Below are 16,507 nucleotides of genomic sequence, written 5' to 3'. Positions count from 1 at the left end.
ATGAAAACCTGCTCTAGAGCGCTCAGGACCTCGGAAGGTGAACCTTCGCCCCAGACTAATAGGACAACAACCCTAAGCACACAGCCAAGACAATGCAGGCGTGGCTTCGGAACAAGTCTCTGAATGTCCTTGAGTGACCCAGCCAGAGCCCGGACTTGAACCAGATCAAACATCTCTGGAGAGACCTGAAAATAGCTGTGCAGCATCGCTCCCCATCCAACCTGACAGAGCTTGAGAGGATCTGCAGAGAAGAATGGGAGAAACTCCCCAAATACAGGTGTGCCAAGCGTCATACCCAAGAAAACTCGAGGCTGTAATCACTGTCAAAGGTGCTTCAACAAAAGTATTCAGACCCTTTACTCAGTACTATGTAAATGGTATATTTCAGTTTTTTATTTCTTATAAATTTGCAAAAATATCTAAACCTGTTTTTACTTTGTCATCATGGGGTATTGTGTGTAGATTGATGAGGGGAAAAAACAAGTTCATCCATTTTAGAATAAGGCTGTAACGTAACAAAATGTGGAAAAAGCCAAGGGGTCGGAATACTTTCCGAATGAAATGGAGTGACGTGTCACGTGTAATGAAATGAGTGATGTTATGTATTTTCTGTGGTCCTAAAATGTATTGATTTAAGATTAGATCTAGATCCAGTACGTCACAACTGTACCTGGAGAACCTGGTCGATGTAGGCCCCCTGGACCTGAGGGAAGAGCAGCTCCTTGACCACCAGCATGGGAACAAACACCGCGCCTGTCCTCATCACATGGGGGAAGGGACAATGCTTCTGGGCTACATACTGCCCCAGTCTCTGGAGCACATTCTGGAGGGCAGCCTGGATCTCTGGTCCCCTCAGCCACACCTCCCTGGCCTCAGAACCCAGCAGAGAGGTCACCTTCTGGGCCTTGGGTGGGGAAATGGTGGTGGAGATAACGGAGATGTCCAGCTGGGACAGCCAGGTTTGGAGCTCTGTGGGTGGGGTGTGGGACACACAGCTGGAGACCAGGTTACAAAGTAAGAGGTGCAGCTCTAGGAAGTGCTGTCTGGCTGGTCGGGAGCTGTTGATGCTGTCTGAAAGGGCATGAGGGCTGGACTTGGCTACAGCGGTAGGGTCAGTGGGTGAGTGTGGGACCTCTGTAGAGCGGGGACAGGGAGCAACAGGCCGGAGCATGTTATCTGGTAGGACGATCTTATAGGCGGAGAGTTTAAGACATTGAGGAGGGATGTTTTTAAGGTTCAGTTTGGTGGATTGGGGAGGGGTGGATGATTTGGGGTGTGGTGTAGCAGTCTGGTCATAGGACTTATGATGGGCCTGCGGCGGGTGGTGCACATTATGGGTGAACGAGCCCAACATCCTATGCCTTATTGAGAGGGGTTGGGGTGGAGTTGTTGATTTGGGACGTAGGTTGGGCTGGGGCGGATTGGGTGAATAGTGGTCGGACTGGGACGGATGGTGGTCAGACTGGGGCGGATTGGGTGAATAGTGGTCGGACCGGGGCTGGGATGGATGGTGGTCGGACTGGGGCGGTTGGTGGTCGGACTGGGTCTGGGATGGATGATGGTTAGGTTGGTGGTCGGACTGGGGCGGATGGTGGTCGGACTGGGGTGGATTGGGTGAATAGTGGTCGGACTGGGGCTGGGATGGATGGTGGTAGGACTGGGGCTGGTGGTGGTAGGACTGGGGCTGGTGCTGAGTTTGGGGCTGATGGTGGTGCACGTTGTAAGTAAAAGATCCCTCCATCACACATCTATTTGAAGTCTCTGCTTTGCATTTAGACACATCTGTAGCCGACATAGAAATACATTCATCTGACGTTATTGACAATTTACTGTCCAGTTTGTCAGATTCACATTTCTTAATAACACCCACGGTGAGATCATGTACAAACACAGCCGTCTCTGTTGCTGCTGCCGCCTCCATCTCCTCCTCTTCCTTAACCACTTTAGTCTGCATGTCGTCATCAGTCTTCACTTCCACCTCCCTCTCTGGTTCCTGCTGTGGTTCCTCCTCTTCCTCCTCTTCCTTAACCACTTTAATCTGCAAATCGTCAGTCTTCACTTCCACCTCCCTCTCTGGTTCCATCTCCTCCATGTCGATCCTCTGGGAGGGTCCCTGCTGTGGTTCACTAAAAACAGGAACTACAGGCTTCTTCTGTGTAGTGTCTGATCTGACTACAGTACCCAGAATCCTCTGCTCGACTACAGGCCTCTGCTGTTCTGAGGCTGGTCGGACTACATGGTTATCAATCCTGTGATTGATTGATACAGGCTTCTCTTCCTCTCGTTTAGGGTCTCTCTCAGGCCTGCGTGGGTCAGATGTAAGGCCTGTTTCCTGTTTGTGTTGATGATGTCTGTGAGGGGCTGACTGGGCCTCAGGTTTAAACACACAGTATCCAGAAGGATGGTGGTCAGTTCTCTGAGATCCTCTAACAGGTGGAGACAGCATGCCAGCAGCCTCTAGGTAAGCCTTGTATGGAGCCAGGCTGAAAACACTGTTGATGACTGGCATGGGAGGAGAGGGAGACTGACAGCTATCTAGTCCACCTCCCTCTCTTTTCGCCTCTGCTCTCCTTCCATTCTCCTCTACGCTCCCTCTCGCTCCGTTCGCCTCTGCTCTCCTTCCATTTTCCTCTACGCTCCCTCTCGCTCCCTTCGCCTCTGCTCTCCTTCCATTTTCCTCTGCGCTCCCTCTCTCTCCGTTCGCCTTCAACTTCTGTCGTTTCTGATACAGTTCCACATCAATGACGTCATCCCCATTGTCCTGTGTGTGTTTTGGGGAGGGAGAGTCTATGTTGATGGTTCGGTCTGAGTCAGAGACGCATCTCTTCAGGGTTTCTGTCCCAGTAGTGCTCATGTCTCCATTAGACTGAGGGACCGGACCGCCTCTAAGCCTCACTACAGTAGAACCAGCCGCTCCCTGACACGTGGCGTTGTCATGGTTACGTGTAGTTATGCGTCGGTGGTTGTGGTTGCCATAGTTTGCAGCAGTGGTACACATGGCTGTAGTAGCATGGTTTTTGCTGTGGTGGTGGTGGTTGGCTGGGTGGTTGGCTGGGTGGTTGTGATGGCCATAGTCAGCCCGTGACAGTGTGGTGGAGACAGTCAGTGGGGCTCCAGGGAGTGTGGACTCACAGTGTCCCCGAGATAGGTGGCGTCTCCTGGGGGAGGACACCTGAGGAGAGGTTACTGGAGATCTGTACTGAGACAGGGAGTAGTCCAGGGCTCTCTCAGTCCGCTGTAGGCCGCTGGGAGGAGATGGCGAGGCACAGGGTCTCTCTAGGGCTACAGCAGTGGTTCTCATCTGACCTGCTGCATTCAGGGGCATCCTGTACAATTGATGATAGGAGGGCTGGTCAAAACTCCTGAGGTATGGGTGGCTACTAGGAGCCATGTGGCTAGACATGGGGACATCAGTACTGTACACAGACTGGGAGACAAGGTAGTGGGAGGGGGTTGCTGTGGTGGCAAGATGAGAAGCTAGGTGTGGTCCTGTCTGGGTGGGACTGGGAGGTCGTTTAGAACCATTAGGAACCATTACATCCTCCCAGTCTCTGTCTCCGTGCTTTCCTCCTCCTCCTCCTCCTGCATCTTTAAACCCTGCTCCACAACTCTCACTCTCTCCCTCCACATTTGCCTGAGGATGGTAGTAGAAAATGGGCTGTGCGACTGGGAGCTGGCTGTATTTGGCCACGTTGGGAGGAGAGCGGCCCTGATAAACCTGTAACGTCACTGGAACGCCATGGTGCGAAGGGGTCATGGGTTTGTATGTTGTAGGGTGGGAGGGATGGGGGGAGGGATGGGAGGAAGGGGTCATGGGTTTGTATGTTGTAGGGTGGGAGGAGGGGTGAGAGGGATGGGAGGGATGGCAGGAGGGGTGGGAGGGATGGGAGGAGGGGTGAGAGGGATGGGAGGAGGGGTGAGAGGGATGGGAGGAAGGGTGAGAGTAGGGATGGGAGGAAGGGTGAGAGGAAGAGCAGGAGGAAGGGCAGGAGGGGTGGGAGGAGGGGTGAGAGGGATGGGAGGAGGGGTGAGAGGGATGGGAGGAGGGGTGAGAGGGATGGGAGGAAGGGTGAGAGTAGGGATGAGAGGGATGGGAGGAAGGGTGAGAGGAAGAGCAGGAGGAAGGGCAGGAGTCGTGAGAGGGATGTGAGGAAGGGTGAGAGGGATGGGAGGAGGAAGGGTGAGAGGGATGGGAGGAGACCAAGCTATGATAGGTTGGACGTTTGGAGGGGATTTGTAAACGTTGGTGTTGATCAGCCCCATAGGGGGAGGCGCTTAACCGTGAAGAGGGGGGGTCACATATAAATGAGGAGGAGGGGCCTAGTATGGCACGGGCCGGGGAACATGGGTAACCAATGCTGTAGGTTGGTTCCATGAAGACAGGAAGCCTTTGTGCTGATGCTGCTCTGTTGGGGATTCCACTGTGGTGGGGTTGGTCCTTGACATCAGGCAGTCTGTCTGATCGTCTCTCTGTCTCAACACCATGCTCCAGCTGCAGAGCCCTGGGTTGGTGCGAGCTAGGCCTATACAGCCACCCCTCATACACATTCAGATGGGGATGGATCCTGTGTACTCCCCCCCTCTGCTCCAGACTGTGCCTCTGTCCTACACTACAGCCCAGCTCAGAACAGCAGGGGGAGGGGTGTCCGTAGAACGGTTTGGGAACAGCCAGACCCAGACAGACAGAGTTCTCAGACTGAGGGGAGAGGCTAACTCCTCCAACAGGAAGCTGCTTCCTCACAGCAATGGGTATAGCGATGGTCCCAGGGCTGCTGGTGGGACTCCTCAGCCCGCCTGGGCTCCTGGTATAGTAGGTAAAACCCTGCTTGGCTGGAGTGTCCTGAGCAGCAACAGAGACAGAGTTACCACCACCACCACCACTCTCAGTAGAAAAAGTCATGTTCTCTGCCCTGCTGTAAACTATATGGTTTCGTAATGACCCCTCCTCTGCGCTCTGAGGGGAAACCCCCACATTCCTCCTGTTCAGCAGCAACCCCTTAGAGGGGCTCCAGGAAGGTTGGAGGTCAGGGTCAGAGAGGTCGTGACCCCTGAGGTCATAGGTGAAGTAGGCCCTGTTGTTCTGTAGAGCCTGGGTCTGGGGTGTGTGGTGGGGAGCGGAGGGGTAGTGAGCCAGGCTGGCTGGTTTAGAGAGCCCCCCCGCCTCTGTAGACACCACGCTACCAATGATGGGCCCTTCCAGCCGGGGCATCTTGCTCTGGACCAGCGGGTCGACAGTGAAGCTTGGCTGGACTCGTTTACTGCTGCTGCTCATCATGTGTTGACTCTGTGGTGGTCCGATAATACACCAGGATCTGAAACACAGGAGAGAAGAGATGTTTATACTAGAAATGCTGTTCAAAATGCTTAACAGATATGAGGTCATTCGGTTCAAATTATTCCAAAAGTTCAAGTTGTAGTCAGGTCCTAGTTCCTCTGTCCCCATTTGATCAACTCTATGGCTACAAATACGATGAGCATCAATGTTCATGTCTTTCAAATACAAACAAACACAATAATATAGAGTGATTCTGTTAAAAACAGGGTCTCAGACACGAGGTCACTCAGGTCAAAAAGCTCAACGTTTTAGTTCTGATCTAGCCTGAAATCCAGACCTGTTTTGTGCTAACATTCCACTCCGTGTCATATGCCAAACGGCAGTGGAATATTATCACAAACAGACTAGGAACCAGGCTACCTCTGTTCACTTATGAGCAACAACAAAACATCTCAACTCACAGTCAAATACCAAAACAAGAATAAGTACATTTGTTGAAAATACAAGAAGAAAAAAAACAAATCCACCGCTTCCTGTTCAGAGAGAAGACGGTGCAACACCAAAAGGTCTTGGGAGCTTGTGACTTCCAGCTTATGACCTTGTCAGGAAAAACAAACTCATCACGATAAAATAGCATTTGTTCCAAAATAGCTGGACAAGCACTAAAGTACAGTAGTTGAAAGTAGCCTCTGTTTAAAGTACCATCTTCTACATCTCCAAACAGTGCTGTAAGTCTCCAGTTCATTCCAATCTGGTGTTTTGCTATATAAGGAAATAGGCAACACGTATGACTCATGCCATTTACTGTGGTGAGGTTGGAATGTAAACTTTATATATGTGTGTGTTCTGTCGTCCATCATCTCTGCTTCACAAACGTGATTAAAATCACCCTTCACCACAGAACTGTAATCTGAGAACATATTGGAGGGGGATTAAAGTGAAGATTGTATTTCAACCTTCAAGGAAACACCACCGACGCTTTCTCAGTAATACTGAGATGTGATATCAACCTCTTTGCAGAGGACATGGAAATACCGTCATGATGAAGTAAACAGTCACCTACATTTAGCCTAGCTCATGTGGGCCACAACCTAAACACAGAAGTAGACAGGTCGCCCCATCTAGCGCACAGGGGTATTCTACAGCCCACAGCCGAGGATCTCTACAGCCCACAGCCGAGGATCTCCACAGCCCACAGCCGAGGATCTCCACAGCCGAGGATCTCCACAGCCCACAGCCGAGGATCTCCACAGCCGAGGATCTCCACAGCCCACAGTCGGGGCGCTCCACAGCCCACAGCCGAGGATCTCCACAGCCGAGGATCTCCACAGCCCACAGTCGGGGCGCTCCACAGCCCACAGCCGAGGATCTCCACAGCCGAGGATCTCCACAGCCCACAGTCGGGGCGCTCCACAGCCCAGGATCTCCACAGCCCACAGTTAGGTATGCCTCAGCCTCATGCTACCATTTCCTGTGTACTATAGACAAGCATGTAAACACACAAGCCACGTGTTTACATCTCATTACTGTCTTACCACTCTGCACAGAGCCCTGCCTACACATCGAACTCCCTACACACTGGGACTGACTGCACCCTGCTCTCAGAAGTTACAGCCTGGCCTGGTCTGCACACTACCCTGCCTGCACCCTGCTCTCAGAAGTTACAGCCTGGCCTGGTCTGCACTGCACACTACCCTGCCTGCACCCTGCTCTCAGAAGTTACAGCCTGGCCTGGTCTGCACTGCACACTACCCTGCCTGCACCCTGCTCTCAGAAGTTACAGCCTGGCCTGGTCTGCACACTACCCTGCCTGCACCCTGCTCTCAGAAGTTACAGCCTGGCCTGGTCTGCACACTACCCTGCCTGCACCCTGCTCTCAGAAGTTACAGCCTGGCCTGGTCTGCACACTACCCTGCCTGCACCCTGCCTGCACCCTGCCTGTGCTGCTGTTCTCTATGTAGTCAGTCCATCTGGATGAGAGACACCTCTGTGTGGAAACTCAGGCAGGAGGGACTGGTGGTTAGCTAGCTACACGTCAGGAGGATAGAGCAGAGATACACACACACACACACACACACTCTTCAACTGAAGAGAGATGTTCATGATTCATGACATATTACTTATTCACACGTAGAAAAGCAGGTTGTAGTACGGGGTCAGTCTGACCAGTGTGACCACCGTCAGAAAGCCAATAATAATAACATTATGATGGAGAATAATTATCCTTCCTGCAGTGAGTTCCAGTCAGGGTTGGACCTTAGAGTTCATTGTGTCTGCTGTCACATTACATTCTCTTCAATACACCATTCAGTTATCAGGGAAACAACGCAGGAGGTAAAGAGCCACATTGATTGACCTATACCACGGAAAGCAGTAAAACTATGGACCACACAGTACATTGTGAGGTTACATATACTACACAACCAAAAGTATGTGGACACTTGCTCGTCAAACATCTCATTCCAAAATCATAAGCATTAATATTGAGTTGTCTCCCCTTTGCTGCTATAAAAACAAGCTTCACACTTCTGGTAAAGGCTTTCCACTAGATGTTAGATTATTAGTGAGGTCACGCGCTGATTTAGGGTGATTAGTCCTGGCTCGTAGTCTGCGTTCCTATTCATCCCAAAGGTGTTTGATGGGGTTGAGGTCAGGGCTCTGTGCAGGCCAGTCAAGTTCTTCCACACCGATCGACAAGCTATTTCTGTATGGACCTCGCTTGGTGCACGGGGGCACTGTCATGTTGAACTAGGAAAGGGCCTTCCCCAAACTGTTGCAACAATGTTAGAAGCACAGAATAGTCTAGAATGTCATTGTATGCTGTAGCGTTAAGATTTCCCTTCACTGGAACTACGGGGCCCGAACCATGAAAAACAACCCCAAACCATTAATCCTCCTCCACCAAACTTTACAGTTAGCTACCTGCCCGAATGCAAAGTGCCTTCTCCTGGGTGTTGCAACAAAGGACAGACAATTTTTACACGCTACATCCCTCGGCGGTCCCGTTCTGTGAGCTTGTGTGACCTACCACTTCACGGCTGAGCCGTTGTTGCTCCTAGAGGTTTCCAGTTCACAATAACAGCACTTACAGTTGACCGGGGGGTAGCTCTAGCAAGGCAGAAATTTGACGAACTGACTTGTTGGAAAAGGTGGCATCCTATGACGGTGCCACGTTGAAAATCACCGAGCTCTTCCGTAAGGTCTTTCTACTGCCGGTGTTTGTCTATGGAGATTGCATGGATGTGTGCTCGATTTTATACACGGGTGTAGCTGAAATAGCCGAATCCACTAATGTGAACGGGTGAAGGGGTGTCCCCATACTTTTGTATATATACACACACACGCACACACACACACACACACACAGTGCATTCGGAAAGTATTCAGACCCCTTGACTTTTTCCACATTGTTACAGCCTTATTCTAAAACTGATTCAATTGTTATTTTTCCCTCAATCTACACACAATACTGCATGATAAAAATCTGAAAAAGAACATTTACATAAGTATTTAGACAGTTTACTCAGTACTTTTTTGTAGCACCTATGGCAGCGATTACAGCCTTGAGTCTTCTTGGGTATGACACTACAAGCTTGGCACACCTGTATTTGGAGAGTTTCTCCCATTCTTCTTTGCAGATCCTCTCAAGTCAGGTTGGATGAGGAGCGTCGCTGCACAGCTATTTTCAGGTCTCTCCAGAGATGTTCGATCGGGTTCAAGTCCGAGGTCTGGCTGGGCCACTCAAGTACATTCAGAGACTTGTCCTGAAGCCACTCCTGCGTTGTCTTGGCTGTCTGTTTAGGGTTGTTTTCCTTTTGGAAGGTGAACCTTCGCCCCAGTCTGAGGTCCTGAGCACTCTTCATCAAGGATCTCTCTGTATTTTGCTCCGTTCATCTTGGCCTCGATCCTGACTGGTCTGCCAGTCCCTGCCGCTGAAAAACATCCCCACGATATGATTCTGCCACCACCATGCTTCACCGTAGGGATGGTCTGAGGGTCCTTCCACTCCAAGTGGGCTGTCAAATGGCTTTTACTGAGGAGTGGCTTCCGTCTGGCCACTCTACCATAAAAGGCCTGATTGGTAGAGTGCTGCAGAGGTGGTTGTCCTTCTGGAAGGTTCTCCCATCTCCACAGAGGAACTCTGGAGCTCTGTCAGAGTAACCATCGTGTTCTTGGTCACTTCCCTGACCAAGGCCCTATTCCCCGAATTTCTCAGTTTGGCCCGGGCGGCCAGCTCTAGGAAGAGTGTTGGTGGATCCTAACTTCTTCCATTAAAGAAGGGGGACAGCTGGACTCCAAGTTGTAGAAACATCTCAAGGATGATTTATGGAAACAGGATGCACCTGAGCTCAATTTCAAGTCTCATAACAAAGGATCTGAATACTTGTGTAAATAAGGTATGTTTATTTTATTTGCAAACACCTGTTTTCACTTTGCCATTATGGGCTATTGTGTGTAGATGAGGAAAAACAACTCTTTTAAATCAATTTTTATAATAAGGCAGTAATGTAACAAAATGTGGAAAAATGGAAGGGGGCTGAATACTTTCCGAATGCACTGTAGTGTCATTAGTCACAATAATAAAATATTTAGACAATGGAAGAAAGCCTTAGCTTTGTCTCCCCTTCGCCTCAACGCCCTTTTTGGATGTTTTTCTGGTTAGCCCTTTAGCTAGTATATCTAGCTGCCATGGAATGAATAGAGTCTAGATAGACTAGACATGACCAGAGCCATATAAACAACGTGGCTACCCATCATTATGACTAATTATATATTGAGTGACCAGAGGACATATTTCCCCTCCCTGTAAGAGCTGAAACAAACAGCCTGCTGACACAAACACCAACTCTGAGTCACAGCTTTTTCACCCCTGGAGTCGGCCCCACCCCACAGACTCCTGGAGTCGCCCCCCCACGCCCAAGCATGGAGTCGCCCCCCCACGCCCAAGCATGGAGTCGGCCCCACCCCACAGACTCCTGGAGTCGCCCCCCCCACGCCCAAGCATAGAGTCGGCCCCACCCCACAGACTCCTGGAGTCGCCCCCCACGCCCAAGCATGGAGTCGCCCCCCCCACGCCCAAGCATGGAGTCGGCCCCACCCCACAGACTCCTGGAGTCGCCCCCCCACGCCCAAGCATGCAGTCGGCCCCACCCCACAGACTCCTGGAGTCGCCCCCCCACGCCCAAGCATGCAGTCGCCCCCCCCCCCCCCCACGCCCAAGCATGGAGTCGCCCCCCCCACGCCCAAGCATGCAGTTGCCCCCCACACCCAAGCCTGGAGTCGCCCCCCCCCCCCCCCCCCCCCCCACGCCCAAGCATGGAGTCGGCCCAACCCACCCCACGCCTGGAGTGAAGAGAGGACCACGGACTGGATGGCCAGCAGGTCAAGGATAATGTCATTTTACTAGACGTTATCCATACACTAAGTGAACAAAACATGAGGAACGCCTGCTCTTTCCATTACATTATTGATGTCACCTGTTAAATCCACTTCAAAGCAGTGTAGATGAAGGGGAGGAGACAGGTTAAAGAAAGATTTTTCAGCCTTGAGACATGGATTGTGTATGTGTGCCATTCAGAGGCTAAATGGGCAATACAAAATATTTAAATGCCTTTGACCGGGGTATGGTAGTAGATGCAAGAACTGTAACGCTGCTGGGTTTTTCCCACGCTCAAAGGTTTCCCCGTGTGTATCAAGAATGGTCCACCACCCAAAAACGAAATTCAGCCAACTTGACACAACTGGGAAGCATTGGAGTCAACATGGGCCAGCATCCCTGTGGAACGTTTGAGACCTTGTAGACTCCAGGCCCCCGACAATTGAGGTTGTTCTGAGGGCAAAGGGGGGGTGCAACTCAATATTAGGAAGGTGTTCCTGATGTTTGTTATACTCAGTGTGTGTGTGGATACATACAAAAACACACAGTACCAGTCAAAAGTTTGGACACACCTACTCATTCCAGGATTTTTCTTTATTTAGAATAATAGTGAAGACGTCAAAACTATGAAACAAAACATATGGAATTATGTAGTAACCAACAACAACAGTTAAATATATTTTATATTTGAGATTCTTCAAAGTAGCCACCTTTTGCCTTGACATCTTTTCACACTCTTGGCATTCTCTCAACCAGCTTCATGAGGTAGTCACCTGGAATGAATTTAAATTAAAATGGTGTGCCTTGTTTAAAATGGAGCTGACCCTTTTTTCAAATTTTCGCCTAAAATGGCATACCCAAATCTTACTGCCTGTATCTCAGGACCTGAAGCAAGGATATGCATATTCTTGATACCATTTGAAAAAGGAAACAAGTTTGTGGAAATGTGAAATTAATGTAGGAGAATAACACATTAGATCTGGTAAAAGATAATACAAAGAAAAAAAAACATGAATTTTTTTTGTATCATCTTTGAAATGCAAGAGGAAAGACAATGTATTATGCCAGCCCAGTCACAATTTGGATTTTGGCCACATGATGGCAGCACTGTATGTGCAAAGTTTTAGACTGATCCAATGAACCATTGCATATCTATTCAAAATGTTGTATCAAGACTGCCCAAATGTGCCTAATTGGTTTATTAATACATTTAAGTTCATAACTGTGCACTATCCTCAAACAATTGCATGGTATTATTTCACTGTAAATTGAACAGTGCAGTTGAGGGGGGCACACAGATCAAGTAGATGTTAAAGTTAAGAAGGAAAGAAATTCCACAAATTAACGTGTCTGAGCCAATCAGTTGTGTTGTGACAAGGTAGGGGTGGTATATAGAAGATTATTTGGTAAAAGACCAAGTCCATATTACGGCAAGAAAAGCTCAAATAAGCAAAGAGAAACGACAGTCCATTATTACTTTTAGACAATCAAGCGCTATGATGAAACTGGCTCTCATGGAAAAGAAGACCCAGAGTTACCTCTGCTGCAGAGGATAAGTTCATTAGAGTTACCAGCTTCAGAAATTGCAGCCCAAATAAATGCTACAGAGTTCAAGTAACAGACACATCTTAACATCAACTGTTCAGAGAAGACTGTGTGAATCAGGCCTTCATGGTCAAATTGCTGCAAAGAAACCACTACTAAAGGACACCAATAAGAAGAGACTTGCTTGGGCCAAGAAACATGAGTAATGGACATTAGACCGGTGGAAATCTGTCCTTTGGTCTGACGAATACAAAATGTGAGATTTTTGGTTCCAACCACCGTGTCTTTGTGAAACACAGAGTAGGTGAATGGATGACCTCAGCATGTGTGATTCCAACCATGAAGCATGGAGGAGGAGGTGTGATGGTGTAGGGGTGCTTTTCTGGTGACACTGACTTATTTAGAATTCAAGGCACACTTAACCAGCATGGCTACCACAGCATTCTGCAGCAATCCGCCATCCCATCTGGTTTGTGCTTACTGGGACTATCATTTGTTTTTCAACGGGACAATGAAAAACACACCTCCAGGCTGTGTAAGGGCTATTTGACCAAGAAGGAGAGTGATTGAGTGCTGCATCAGATGGCCATAACGATGGTCATTATGGCCAAATAATTATATTTTTGTTTCATCAGACCAGAGGACATTTCTCCAAAAAGTACAATCTTTGTCCCCATGTGCAGTTGCAAACCGTAGTCTGGCTTTTTTCTGGTGGTTTTGGAGCAGTGGCTTCTTCCTTGCTGAGCGGCCTTTCAGGTTATGTCAATATAGGACTTGTTTTACTGTGGATATAGATACTTTTGTACCCGTTTCCTCCAGCATCTTCACAAGGTCCTTTGCTGTTGTTCTGGGATTTTCGCACCAAAGTACGTTCATCTCTAGGAGACAGAACGCGTCTCCTTCCAGAGCGGTATGACGGCTGCGTGGTCCCATGGTATTTATACAGGCGTACTATTGTTTGTACAGATGAACGTGGTACCTTCAGGCGTTTGGAAATTGCTCACAAGGATGAACCAAACTTGTGGAGGTCTACAATTTTTATTCTGAGGTCTTGGCTGGTTTCTTTTGATTTTCCCATGATGTCAAGCAAAGAGGCACTGAGTTTGAAGGTAGGACTTGAAATACATCCACAGGTACACCTCCAATTGACTCAAATTATGTCAATTAGCCTATCAGAAGCTTCTAAAGCCATTACATAATTATCTGGAATTTTCCAAGCTGTTTAAAGGCACAGTCAACTTAGTGTATGTAAACTTCTGACCCACTGCAATTGTGATAGTGAATTATAAGTGAAATAATCTGTCTGTAAACAATTGCTTGTGTCATGCACAAAGTAGATGTCCTAACAGACTTGCCAAAACTATAGTTTGTTAACAAGAAATTTGTGGAGTGATTGAAAAACAAGTTAATGACTTCAACCTAAGTGTATGTAAACTTCTGACTTCAACTGTATATTATTTCATAGTTTTGACATCTTCACAATTCTACAACGTAGAAAATAGTAAAAATAAAGAAAAACCCTTGAATGAGTAGGGGTGTCCAAACTTGACTGGTACTGTACATATACACACATATATATACTGTATATGCTAGACATGCCCATGGAGTCTAGATAGTGAATTTGCATGTCTAGCCTCTGACATGTCATTGTCATACCTCCTTCTGCAACAAAGAAATGTTTGAAAAGAAGCTCAACTTTCTAAAGCAAATTAAGTTGATGCATTTGCAAATACGTAGGCTACCTTTGACACAGAGTAGGCTAATAGCTGTTTGCATGAATAGCCTCTTAGGGAAAGTATGCAAATGACACTATGTAAAACCATACACAGGTTTATAAGGTTCAACCAACTGACGCAGCCATCCTGGAGCTCCCTAGCCCGTGATCATGATTCTGAGTTTCATTCCATTACAAAGTGTTTGGATGAAGGAGTTTTCTATACAGGGGAGTTTTGTTAAGAGCCACGACGCTCAGTCTAAACATTAACAGACAAAGCTTGTGGTTTTGAAAGCATACGGACATTATCTTTCATAACAGCTAGAGATAAATCATACAACAACAAAAAAAAGGTTAAATTGATACACACCTTTATAGGGTTAAGGTTCCCACACGGGCATATTTCCATTTGACAGCGCTTGTTTACGGAAGACAGAGGACTGACTACCTGTGCTAATTAGCCATCTGCGTCTCTGAACACCTGTGCGTAAAGGGAAGACGGACACCACAGACGTGTTGTCACTGACAAATACTGTCGGCTACAGCTGTTAAAACAGTGAGCAGTAAATGTATTTTACATTCGTGACATTCTTTTGATGTGATATGAAAGTAGAGGGAGTTGTGTGTCTAGAACCATACCACATTTGACAATCGATTCATGTTTAGATGGAGTATTTAGCTGTTTTGGTTTCCGGAGCCAATTCGCCTTTAACTAGAACATGTAAGAACCTTGTACTATAAGGAAGAGCGTTAGGCTCTTGTAGTCCATTATTGGACTAGAAGCCCCCATACATTTTCAGGAAAACTATAACATCATTGTGGTAATGGGGTAAGCCTACTGTGTCACAGCTCGGAGAATCTGAAACTAGTATGCATTTCTGAGATGGACTTGAAATACATTTAAATCAATGCAATTGAGCAACAAATATTTGCTTAATTTTTTGTTGTTGACATTGACAAATTCACAACATATCTGACTTGCTAACTGGTTGAACGCAGCAGGTGTATAACTACAACCAATTAGCAAGTCGGAAACGTCTGAGTTTCGTAGTTCCAACTATGATATGAACACAGTATCTGGCTGGGTGATTCAACGCGCTACAATGGGCGGATCCGTTTTGCATGGCCCGGTGCGCCGGATGGGCGGAATTAAATTATTTAGACCATTCCATTGGTCATTAAGTGAAATCTCCATCCACCCGGGCACCAGGCCATGCAAAACGTGCTCTAGTGGACGTTTGGCGCTTCCAAGACCGCTGGAAAAATCATAACGTCAGTGATCTTCATGTCGGAAAGTCAGAGCCACAGAAAGATGCCGAGTTCCCATCTTCGAATTTCCGAGTTGGATGACCGTACAAAACGAATTTTCCCAAAGGGAGCTCGTTTTTTTACATTTCTCATTTTGTCTTGAAAAAAAACTGAAGTCGGAGTTTTCCCGAGTCCCCAGTTATTGTGAACGCGGCAGTTGTTGCGACAGTTTTATGACCGCATCCATCGATACAAAGTATCAGCGTTACTTTTCACGTGGCTGCGTGCACCAATGGGTCACTGGAGTTCAACTAAATATTCCCTAAACAATCGTGATCTGTGAGAAGAAAAAAAAAAAAAATCCACATTCTAATATCGTGATTGGCATGATCAAATCATCTTCAAATAATCAATAGCGGTGCAAAATCGGTAACAGACTAATAAGAAATTAACTTCAGTTACAAAACGTCAACTTACCTCTTTATTCTGAGTAGGCTACTGAACAAAGTTCCCGCAAAGAATCCATGAAACACTCAGAAGTCAGATAAACTAATCGAAACTTCACATGCTGCTTCCGATTACACGGCCAGGGTTTACCGGACCAAATTATGGCATTCACTCAAATGTCAGGTTAAAGAATTGGAATCCGGAACGCGATGTAAATTGCCTTGTATGCCGTATATACATTGTAGTATGCCGATATGTTTTTATCATCAGTGCTGTTAACTGCTCGAAGTCCGCTGGAGTCGGAGGGAAAGGATTCAGCCAATAAGCGACAGACAAGACAAGGGAGGGAAGGTCTGTGATCTAGCCTATAGGCGGGGTTAAAGGGTCTATAGGCGGGGTTAAAGGGCCTATAGGCGGGGTTAAAGGGTCTATAGGCGGGGTTAAAGGGTCTATAGGCGGAGTTACACAATAGAACAATGTTAAAGGTCCAATGCAGCCCTTTTTATCTCAACATCAAATCACTTCTGGGTAACAATTAAGCAACCTCAATGTGATAGTGCACTACTTTAGACCAGAGCCCTATAGAACCCTATTCCCTATATAGTGCACTACTTTAGACCAGAGCCCTATAGAACCCTATTCCCTATATAGTACATTACTTTAGACCAGAGCCCTATAGAACCCTATTCCCTATATATAGTACACTACTTTAGACCAGAGCCCTATAGAACCCTATTCTCTATATATAGTGCACTACTTTAGACCAGAGCCCTATAGAATCCTATTCCCTATATAGTGCACTACTGTTGACCAGAGCCCTATAGAACCCCATTCCCTATATAGTGCACTACTTTAGACCAGAGCCCTAAGAACCCTATTCTCTATATATAGTGCACTACTT

The 16,507-nt window shown here is 47.6% G+C and overlaps 1 protein-coding gene across 2 annotated transcripts in view; it reads right to left on the bottom strand.

Annotated features, from left to right (window-relative positions):
* The window catches only part of prmt2ip (PRMT2 interacting protein), a 32,730-nt gene extending 16,814 nt beyond the window's left edge, over positions 1 to 15,916 (bottom strand). The window contains exons 1-3 of one of the 2 annotated variants that reach the window (XM_082957490.1): positions 15,637 to 15,916; positions 14,282 to 14,392; positions 671 to 5,312 (exon numbers count right to left, since the gene is read on the bottom strand). In XM_082957490.1, coding sequence (XP_082813616.1) covers positions 671 to 5,275 — 4,605 coding nt within the window. In that variant the 5' untranslated portion in view covers positions 5,276 to 5,312; positions 14,282 to 14,392; positions 15,637 to 15,916. The remainder of the gene's footprint in view (positions 1 to 670; positions 5,313 to 14,281; positions 14,393 to 15,636) is intronic. The other variant, XM_082957489.1, reaches the window with a different exon arrangement.
* Between the last annotated feature and the right edge of the window lie 591 nt (positions 15,917 to 16,507).

Source organism: Salmo salar, chromosome 10 (assembly GCF_965601325.2).
Source record: "Salmo salar chromosome 10, fSalSal1, whole genome shotgun sequence".
NCBI classification, from domain to species: Eukaryota; Metazoa; Chordata; class Actinopteri; order Salmoniformes; family Salmonidae; genus Salmo; species Salmo salar.
This window is presented reverse-complemented; position numbering and strand designations above follow the sequence as displayed.